The 11,322-nt window shown below is 39.3% G+C and overlaps 1 protein-coding gene across 1 annotated transcript; it reads right to left on the reverse strand.

The window, feature by feature from the left end:
- Positions 1–3,713: 3,713 nt before the first annotated feature.
- On the reverse strand, positions 3,714–11,258 carry LOC137265632 (F-box and leucine-rich repeat protein 13-like). Its single transcript, XM_067801065.1, has 3 exons — positions 11,019–11,258; positions 7,046–7,206; positions 3,714–5,894 (listed from the first exon to the last, which is right to left on the reverse strand). Exons 1-3 carry the CDS (start codon positions 11,167–11,169, stop codon positions 4,683–4,685), a joined length of 1,524 nt encoding a protein of 507 aa, XP_067657166.1. The 5' UTR covers positions 11,170–11,258; the 3' UTR covers positions 3,714–4,682.
- Between the last annotated feature and the right edge of the window lie 64 nt (positions 11,259–11,322).

Below are 11,322 nucleotides of genomic sequence, written 5' to 3' on the forward strand. Positions count from 1 at the left end.
CCTCGTGTTTGGACTTGGCAGAGAACATAATTGGATCTGAGCATCTCTGAGTCCATAGTGGTTGCGCAGTCTTTTGATCTCCAGCATAAATACATGGGCGAGTGGACTGTTGCTGACTGTATTGCTGAAGTAGTGATATAGCGCAATAGATTTTGTTGAACAGGATGTTGGGCATGTAATCAGTCGTCCAAGCAGACAGTTTCCTGATGATTATATATGCAGTGATTGGCAGCATACCTGTAAGTGAAAGCACCATACCGGTTCTAGTTCTTGTTGGTAGGTCTTGGATTATTTTCAGGCAAAATCGGTGTGCCCTCAATTCCAGCTGAATTACAGGAACCTGTAGACATGTTTCACAGCCGTATAATGTATGCGGGATGACAATTGACTGATAAATCTTTGCTGCTGTTAGAGGGCAAAGCTACCTTTTATGAATACCAATGTTTCTGGGTGGCAAAGAAGGTTGACCTTATTTTTCTACAGATGGTATCAACCTGCTCTGCTGATTTCATGTTCTTGGATACTACAGTGCCCAGGTGAGTATGCAGGTCAGTCTCCTATATTTGGCTTGTTGCCCAGGAACCAGGTTCTCTGGGAACGTTTGTAGGCTGAGTTTGATAGTTGAAGACTATGACAACGCTCTTGTTTGCTTTTTTACCAGAACCACCATTTACTGCTGTACATAGAAAATATTGCCAACAGAGAGTCTAAACCATGTTTCGTGAAGGACAGCAGTGTTATGTCATCAGCTTGAGTGGGTGCAGCACATGGGATCGTGTTAATACAGGCTCTGAACAGTGAGGCTGAAAGACTCCTTAGCAGTTCGTCAAGGTATAGCTGGTACAGCCATGGTTATAGTACACTTCCCTGCCTAGTCCCTTGCATTATGTCAAACCACTTGCTTGAGTAGCCCCTATGGATAACACAGCTCTGCATAGTGGCATACATTGATAGGATAACATCAAGAAGTACTTTTGGAGTCCCAGCGTATCTCAGCTTTAAGAAGAGACCATCATGCCAAACACAGTTAAATGCTTTTTCAACATCAAAGAAGCAGCTGTAAAGTTCACAGAGTTATTTTCCATAGAATATGATGAGCACTCTCGGAGGAGAAATTACATATCTGTTGAGTCTATTCCAGTTCTAAAGCCATGCTGAAGCGATGACGGATTGTGAAACTTCTGCAAGAGTGACTTTGGTACTCATTCAAATACTTAATATATAGATGGAAGAAGTGTTTTAGCTCTGTAACTATTTGGTAACAGGCCCCAAACATTTTTGGTTTGCTGCAACCTTTGTACAGTGTAATAACTCCGCATTTCACTGAAGGCAGTACAAAACCTACTGTAAGGCAGGCAGACGACTAAACCAGGATTCCCATGGATGATATGCTCATTGGTCACATTGCTTTGCTTGTTTTCAATTTAGAAATGACTGAGTTCAGTTCATTGGAAACAACAGGAGGCACTGCTTTATCTACACACATTGTAGAAAGAAGTTCACTTTCAACAGTCCTTATGATCCAAGTCAAAGAAAGGATCTTCCAAGGGCTTATACAGTGCTTTGAAAAATCCACTCCATCCATCTGCAATGCTTTTAGGATCACAAGTGATAATTCTTTCTTGAAAACACATGTCACCTCCCATGTCGGTTTGGTGAACTTTTCTTCTCGAGTGCATAGTTTTCCAGAATGCAGACTGATCCATTTCACATATGCGTCAGACCTTGCATCTTTGATCTTCAATGTGCTTACTTTGAGACCTTCTAAATCAAATGGCCCTTTCAGATCTTTAACTAGTTCTGTGAGTCCTATGGCTGTCATCTCTTGGTTTCCCATCTCAAATCCAACGGTTCTAGAACAACGTATTGCTTTGTGGAGATGTTTCAGCTCTGTAGACCATTATGGCTTCAGATGTGGACTATATTTCATCTTAGAAACATGCTTGTAATACCTACTCATCAAGTAATATCTACTGTATCTGACATAACAAGCAAGTGCAAGAAGTGGCTTTAAAAGTATGTCAAATACCACAAAAAGACAGTATAAAGGGTAAGTTTCCAAATGTACAAACTATAAGATCTGGAATAAATTCAGCCTTCAATGGATCATGAAATGGACTGTGTCAGAATATTATGAGTTACTGTGATTAAGGAAGAGAGAATGTGTATTGGCACATGCATTGTGATTCAGGTATTGGGAGCTAAAGTGTTTGACAGTGGGTGGCAATGATTGCATATGCAGATCGTATTTTCTCTATACTAAGACCCCAATCCCTAAGGTTCTGACAACAGCAGTCTCAAAATTTGGTTGGATAGTTAGCAACTCTATTTTCCTTTGTACAATTTACAGCATGTAACATGTTGTTTTGCCAAATTTTGTCAAATAATTACAAGGGAAACATCCGCTGTGCATAAACATTTATGTAGATTTGAACTTTAACTTAGACAAAACAGAGACAATTACAAAGCTTTATGTCCTTTTTACCCTATAAGTTGGAAGCGTTTATCAAAACATATTGCAATACTTCTTGTTAGAGCTCATTTTAGACATTTGTTGTACATACAAAATATTATATTTGGAACTTTGTTAGGGTTTCTGTGCCTGAGAGAGAGAGAATAAATGCATAGGAGTAAGTGAAATCAATAAGCCAAAGTTCGTTTGAATATAATTCGTGTATGTAAAAAGTGCAAAATGGCGATTCAGTCGATTTTCAATGAACTTAAGTTCCTTTAAACATCCTTCGTGTACATGAAGAGTACTAATGTCGATTTCCTAAGCCAAATAACATGTCATATATAATTAATATTCATATTCATAAGCAGTCGCACGATTGGCTTTGTTCAACAAGTTCAGAAAAGATGAGGTAATGGTGACCTCATTTGCATATTCATTAGATGTAAAACTTCCCCGTGTCCACCAAATAGTTGACGTCAGTTTGTGACCGCCTAAAAAACTTTCTGTCAGGAATTTGCCTTATCTTAGGACATGACACAAACCTCTAATGCACTATGAAACTGTTATATTTAGGTGCTTTACTTCTGTCATCACGGCGACTGGTGAGTGCTGTGACATACCACATTAACTAAGATCTGTAAACTAACTGTTTGGTGGGGTCTTATGGGCTCTGACCTGATCAAGAATGAAAAGTGTCCTGACAAAGAATTTAAGATACACACGTGAAATGAAAGAGTGTGAGAAAGAGAGATAGAACTTCAACATACTGAAGGAGTAAGTTTTTAAGCTAGCAATTTAGGACTGTTTGTTGTGGGCTCAGAGGACATATGTTTTTTCAACCTTTCCAGCCACTATCCAGCCTCTATCCAGCCACTATCCAGCTACTGTCCATTCACTGTTCATTCATGTCTAGTTACTGTGAAGATAATGTTTAGTTATAGTAATTCTATCATCGTGTGGATTGTTATTTGATGAAGTGTCACAAGAAACGCTGGAACTTGAGGAATTAAAAGATATTTTGAAACTATTGGACTGAGTTGGAACTTTACATCCTCAGTCCCCCAACAGAGAGAGAACTCTAAGAATTCACTCTTATTGTTTGAAAAGTATATTGTGCAATACTGGTAGCAGTCCTACTTTGCAGTGACGAGGACATCTGTAAATACACAAAGATCTATGGTGTGATGACAACCAAAATGTGAATTCATGGCTGATGACATAGCACAGGTAGAATTCTAACAAATATATGCAATGATCAACATTTCAAAAACATTATATATTCAGCACATATAAATATTATTTAAGAATGAAGCTCTCATTGAAATACAATGTTAATTTTCTGGAAGTAACATTCATAAAATATCAAATACACAACAAACTTCAGCATGAAATCAGTCTAAAAGAACTGACGTGTTAATAAATAATATTGTGACAGTCTAAGTAAACTTATCCTCAGTGCTTTTCGTTACACTATACTACTGAGTCTAACAAAACATGAGAGGTCGCGTGTGATAACCTTTGAGATTGACCAATCAGAACACAGCTTACCAAATCGCAAAAGTGCATATTCACACATACCTTCTGAACCTTTATCTCAAAAAGGTTCGTACCCGAACGATCCCGAATGCCATTTTGCATACACTCGCTTCCGGGTGATGCACACGGTGTACGTACAACCATGACAACGGTGAGTAAACAGTTGCTGAAAATAGTGTTTTGGGCAATATTCAAGGTTGTCATCTTGTGGAAATGTTAGCTAATGGTAACCATGTCAACAGAAACCCCAAAGCGTATCTACTGCAGGCCAAATAACTGTATTATATGCAGATTTTTGTTTGTGGAGAGATCTGTATCAGTGGTCTGAACATATTGAAAGTCTCTCCGATCCCTAAATAGTAGCTGTTCTCTGATTGGTTAAATCTATTTAACCGTCTCGCGTTTGATTTGACGGTCATTGGTCACTCAAAGGTTACCTGACGCGACCTTCTACTAGGTTTTGTTAGACTCAGTGGTGGAGTGTAACGAAATACACTGAGACTAAGTTTACGTAGACTGAATATTGTGACAACTTGATCTACCTGGGCTACACATGCTTCTGTCATACTGTAGATTATTGCTCATGCTATCGATCACTGGAACATTGGTTCATGCTTCATTATCTACAGGAAGCCATAATCCAAGCATGCAACTAGTATCAGCATCAAACATTCACTCATATTCCTGATATTTATTCCCATACTATGGAGAGCTGGAGGTTGTGTTTTTTCACATACTTCCTGTAACCATCAAAATCTTGTTGGGTGGTGTCCTGACAGTTTCTCAGACACAAAGCATGCAAGGGGTTCTCAGAATGGATCAGTCTTGATATTGCATCCCCACTGATCCTATTGCAAGACTCCAGAGTCAAGGAAGACAAAGACTGCATACCATGCATCGCTAGGATACGAAGCAGCAGATCAGACGACATGCACTGGACATTGATCAAATGCAGCTCAGCGAGACCAGTTGCATTTTCTAAAATTTGTTCAAACATAGATGCACTAAAGTCGGTACAGTCATTTCCAATCACAACCATGAGATTGTCCAGATCTCTATAAACAGATCTCAGTTCATTTCCTGATAATGGAGTGTCAATAAATGCAACAGAGTTAAACACAGCCATTACACATTTTAGTCGTTTTAATTTGGGGCACAGAACGCCAAGTTGTCCAATATCAAGATCTTTTATATCATACAGGCCAAGGGACCGAATGTTGGGGCCTATTGACAAAAAGAGAGGCTTCAGACCATCAAAGAATGTCACGTCTCCCCACTGGTCACTTGTAATTTCCAAGGTGTTCAAATGCTTTAATTCTTTGAGATATTGCAATGTTGAATCACTTGCATTTTGGTAAAAATTAATTTCGGTGACATAAGGGCAACGTAAGACAGCAAGCTGTACCGACTCCGGGCTGACCTCTCTGCATTTGAGTCCACTAGCATTGAGTGTCCTTAGCTTGAGAATGTGTTCATGGTTTGAGGAGTTGCTTATCTGAGCCACAGCATCAATAACATCTGCATACACCAGAACGTGGAGATTGGCACATGTGTTCAAAATGATGACAGCTCCCTTACTGCTGATCTTTGTGGCACTAATGTTAAGGTATGTCAGACTCACACTGTTGGGGCTACAGGTATTATTCTGCTTCATATCTGAAGAATTGTTACCATTCTCAGATTCCTGGAAAATGTTGGTGATTCCTCGATCAGTAACAGGACAGGCAAATAGATTCAGATGTTGTAGTTTCTTGCATGAAGATAGAATAGTGGTTAAAACCTGGTCGTTGGTCTTTGTTTGACGTAGATTCAGCCAGCGAAGCAATGGAAGACCTTGAAAAATACTGCACAGAACAGTTTGGCTGGCTACACTGCAGTTGGAGATGTCTAACTTTGTCAGCTTCTAAAAATATGAAAGAAAAATGTGTTGATTTCTTTCAGAATTTGTGGGCAATTTTGCTCTAAGCTATTTCTTCAATATTTATCAAAAATTGATCAATATCAGTTAATGATTATCTTTTTCTCTGATCTATATTGATGACATACCTCAAGACAATTAAGGAATTCATGAAATGCAATGAAAACTTGGGCAGGCTTAATTAAAATGTACTGAAAATGTTTTTTAGACAAAAGAATGAACAGTGGTGTGTCTACTATGAGGAATGAGTGAGTGAGTGAGTGAGTGAAGTTTTATGCCGCTTTTAGCAATATTCCAGCAACATCAGCGGGGCACACCAGAAAATGGGCCTCACACATTGTACCCATGTGGGGAATCGAACCCGGGTCTTTGCCATGACGAGCGAACGCCTTAACCACTACACTACCCCGCCACCCTGCTATGTGGAAGAAATCAAAACTCAGCATGTATATATGTTACAGCCAGATTGTGAAGTCAGTCATTTTGAAAATGACTAAAATTTTCAATTTCATTGTGAAATGACTAAGAGGGTCAACCATTTTTATCATTTCATCTACCGTATATGTAGTGGACAGGGGTTAGTGAGGTGTGGCTGCTCTGGACACAGCAAGTGCCAAATAAACAGGTGTAAATGCTTTGATGCCAAGCTGAAGAGCAACAGTCATTGCCATAGTAGTTTTAACTGTTAGTGAAAATAAGCGATGTTGAAACTGTGATCAACTTGTGGACTTGTGAAGATGTTATTGGAATTTCATGAAATGACTGAAGTATATTGATTGTTGTGACGCGAAGTGGCTGACTGTCTTAGTCATTTGATGAAACGACTGATTTCAGAAACTGACTGTAACATACACATACATATTCAACTTATATTTCAAGCTTGAGAGTCATGATTGAAAAAAGAAGGAAACGAGCATGGAGTCTTAGAGGCCTCAGGTTTAGATAATTCACAAGAATGACACCACAGCAATGAAATCTGAATTGTCCGGGTCAGACTCAGTTATTTACAGACTCCCAACATATAGTTGAAATATTGCTGAGATTGGCATTAAATACCAACCATTTAGAGAGTTGTATACATAAGTAAAAGACAGCCATACCACCAGGACAGAAGTTAGCAAAGTATGACATCTCACCTGGCATCTGATGCCAACCAGATGCAGCATGCTAGTCATGTTTGAACACTTGCTGAAGTCCAGTTCTTTAAGACGGCCAGTGAGAAGAAGATGTAAGTGTGACCTTCTAACTCGGTGGTCAGCACACAGGGTGTCCAGAAGTTCTTGAATCATTTCCGAAGCTAGAAAACAAAAATCTGTGAAATGAATAACCCGTCACTGTCATGTAATAACTTATCTGTTCACCTTAAGCTTCTGAGTGACTTGGTTTTCAGGTCAAGCCTTTAGACTAGCATCAGGTTAGCCAGAGGCTCTTCACAGATTTCTCTGCTATTTGAGTCACCTCTGTCCAAACTAAGTCAGGCCACCTACTAAGCTTCCTACAAGTCTGTCTATTTGAATTTGAATCTTATGCAGTGAAGCAGTAAATATACTACAGGCAAAAAGTTGGGGAACCCTCTAGAATGTGATAGTCATATGTCAACTTAAAGGGGCCCTGATGCGAAGCAATTTCCGTGGACTGGTGTAAACTTTTGTTATTGTATTTCTCCCCTGAGTACCCAGATGATATCCCAGAATTCGTGAGTGGTTTGTGACCTCTGCTGCGCAGTCCGTATGTGCAATTGAGAGTTTAATTATAGACAGATCAACTAAGGTGAAGTCATTTTTACTTCATTACAAATGTATTATGTAAACAAATGAAACACTTTGAAGATTAATCATCTGCCAGTGGTAGAAATGGTAAAAAACTATTAAGACGGAAAAATAACAAAGCCAATGAACAGTATAGCTTGCCAATGTGGATCCTGTTTCACACATATATACGATCTAGTGTGTGTTTTCTGTTATACAGATTCTGCTGAATGCTACAGCAAATAAATCAAAACAAAATGCAAATAATGAATGTAAAACAGACTAATTTTATAGCAACAATGTCAGGGTAACCTTGTTCAGGAATGTATTCATCAATAGCCACATAAATGAACGATATTCCATTCGTCTGCAGCTGGTTAATAATCCTGCTCTGTGTCGTGTGTCTTACAACAGTCTAATTTGCGAAAAAGTAACACATCATTTCACATCTTTCACATAAGTGAAAACCTGATAAACCTCTCACTGGTCACCCAAGACAGCACACCTGACAACTAATTGTATGATGTCTGCCATTCTAAGTAATTTAATTTACCAATCAATCAATGCAAGGGTGGATAATTCTTTGAAGGGAGGATGTTGTTTTCACACTCGCACTTTACGACAGGGTGTAGTCAGTATAGATTAGTACATCTACACACACCGCCTTTTGACAAATCTGCTGTAGAAGATAAAAGTATCAATCAGTGTGTTATCAGTTAATCCTTTGATCGATGTATGTGTTTGTAACTCAGCTGATAAACCCTCTTGCATCACTTACATGCACATATTACATAACATACAATACATTTGACAGACCTTAATTTATAATGTTGAGTATTTACTCCAGACAGGAGAAATGCCAAATGGGAACCTTTGTTGTGTAACCTGACTGGTGTTACTACTAATTATACCTGTTATGCATTCATTAACTGACCATCCAGAGAATGATGACAAATAACACATGTAGGTTTACACCATCAAACGCGAGTTACAGCAAGGAAGATGAAATCTCTGTGTCGCATGCAGCCTGAAAACACTTATGGGCCGAAACTGTTTTGAAGGTACCAACGGAACTTCGTTTGGTGTAATAAGTTGTTTTTGTTTTTTTACGTAAGAAGATTTTCAGGTTTCTCTAAGTTATCGTTTTTATGTAAAGCTTTGCAATCTTTCAGACTGAAACAAATGGCTTGCTACATGCTACGTGCCTGTAGACATCATATTTTCACATAACATGATTAAATATCAAGGTTAAAAACAAAGAAATAGGATCAAATTGGATCCGTCACCATACCATCCAAGCATCCGAAAAACTACACTGCTGGGATATTTTGTTACGATCAGACAAGGATTACCATGGATATTTTTAAATAATGGCATATGATGAGCATACAGCCTCCTGACTGTTTAGGCAAAGAAATTCTGCTAATATGGACAGGAGCCCAGTCCCTTTGTCCGTCACGGTCGAGGGAGCGGGCACTGACCAATTTGCAGTTTGGTTTCGTAATTAGACTGTTGGCAAGAAACATTATTCGTTCCGCATCAGTGCCCCTTTAAACGTGGTAAGGTCATGTATACTATAAGGTAAATGAAACTTTTTGTGTGCTTAAGGGACACTTTAAACAACATGTTAGAACATGCAGTGAAGCAACTAACTCAATATTTGTTGAGTTTGAGTAAAATGAAACATTTTCAACAAAAAGCAAGAGTGATGAAACACACTAGCACCATGTTTGATGCAAATGTTCAAACACAACAGCCACTGCATGGGTACTGAGAGGTGAATCCACAGGATGTGTTGCTCACTGTCTTCAAGTATCTCCCTCTGTCATTCACAGATCAAGGGGCAGATTCCAGGCCACTGGTAAAGTACAGGACAAACCTCACACTGGATGACCCAGAAAGACATCATGGGCAGATAACTGCTATGTTGTACTCCAAGCCCTTTGGAACCGATTCACAACTTCCAGTGCCCATTTCCCACAAGCTGCATGGGAAGTCTGTCTTCCACATAGGCTGTTGTGTTCAGGCACCCTTGTTTTTCACTGTATTTCACAATGTTTTATTTTCTTCAAACTCAACAAAAAATCGATGGGTTACTTCAATGCATCTTCTAACATGTCATTAAATTCTCAATGTTTTTGTGTATCACTCTTAATTGCCATTCAGAGTCAAAACCCAGCTTCTGTCTGACAAGTCTTTAGCCCTCTGCTGCTACTGAACTTGTGGACGACTAATTTGTTCAATAGTAGTGCCGTTGGTACAGTTACAGAATACCAGATACCTGGTGTGATGCCACCTTAACCCTAACTCTAACCGTACCCTAACCCTCATTCTCTTCCCACAGTGGTTACTTGTCACATCTTCCTACGTAACCTCTGTTCTAACACAACCCTTTCATGGTGTAAGTATTCAAGACTCATGACTGGAGGCAATCAGATTTAGTAGTGATCGTTCGAAAGATCATTTGCGGATGCATTATGAAAACTAGAACCTCTTCCCGAGCGCGATACTCAAATGTTTCTTCTAGACAGAACTCAGTCATGTCATTTTTGTTTCTCCACATTGCTTGCATTTGTCAAGTTGAATCTAAGTCAGTGTAACACGTGTTCTGATTTGGACAGAAAAAAAGGAGATAAATCTGCTGCCATTTGTTGCCGCTATGGGATTTTATGAGAACCACGAAATATGGCCGTATTAGAACAGAGGTTCGTAGGAAGATATGACAAGTAACCTCTGTGGGAAGAGAATGCCTAACCCTAACCAAATGTTGACTCGCTTGCTTTCAAAGATGGCAGAAGGTGTCCAGTATTCTGTAATCTAGTCATGCTGTTAGGCCTATTCTGGATTGCCTTGGTCATGCCTTGCTCCAATGCTGTACTGAATGAAAAGTCCATGGATGTATGATAATTCTTTGATCACTGTGGGTAAGAGGTAGATATGCATTCTATCCATGCCCAAGAATGCCAGATTTTCATAGGTACAGCATTCTCATATTCCTTAAACACTTATGTAGGGATATAAGCTATAATAATTCAATCTGAAAATAAACTGAGTTAATTATTGCATTGAAGACCTGTGCATCTTTTGCAAAACATGATGAGTAAAAAGGTAATATTTACGTCAGAGTCAGTGACACATGGAAACTAAATATAATACAAAATTCTAATCGTGAGGCGTGGTTTCTCTTGGCAAGAGTTTTCGGAAAGTTGGAACCGACCTTAAATCGATAACTAAGGCCAAGCCATTCAGGACACTTCGCATCTATACAGCCACTGTGAATCGATGGGAGTAACAAAAAACATAAACCACGAGTTAGCAATGAGATCTATGTAATAAATGTCAATGAATGTTGAGTACTCACTCATGTAATCGAATGGGCCCAGAACATAGTAAAGGCGCGGGGTATCCGCGAAGAGACGGTCGAAGTCTGCACTCCATAGTCGATCCATGTTCTTTGATATGTTGCGAAGACATGCTTGCTTCAGGGTGCGTACAGTGTGGGGTAGGGGCATTTCGAAAATTGGGAGTAAAGTCTTGTCACAAAGTCATTTCCGTGTCTAGCAGACGACAAGAATGCTCACATTTGAGACTGAACCCGGAAATCGAAATTTGACGTCGCTGCTATGCCAAGCTCCACACAGCAATATCTTGTTGCGCTCTAAACG

The sequence above is a fragment of the Haliotis asinina genome, chromosome 15, assembly GCF_037392515.1.
Source record: "Haliotis asinina isolate JCU_RB_2024 chromosome 15, JCU_Hal_asi_v2, whole genome shotgun sequence".
NCBI lineage: Eukaryota > Metazoa > Mollusca > Gastropoda > Lepetellida > Haliotidae > Haliotis > Haliotis asinina.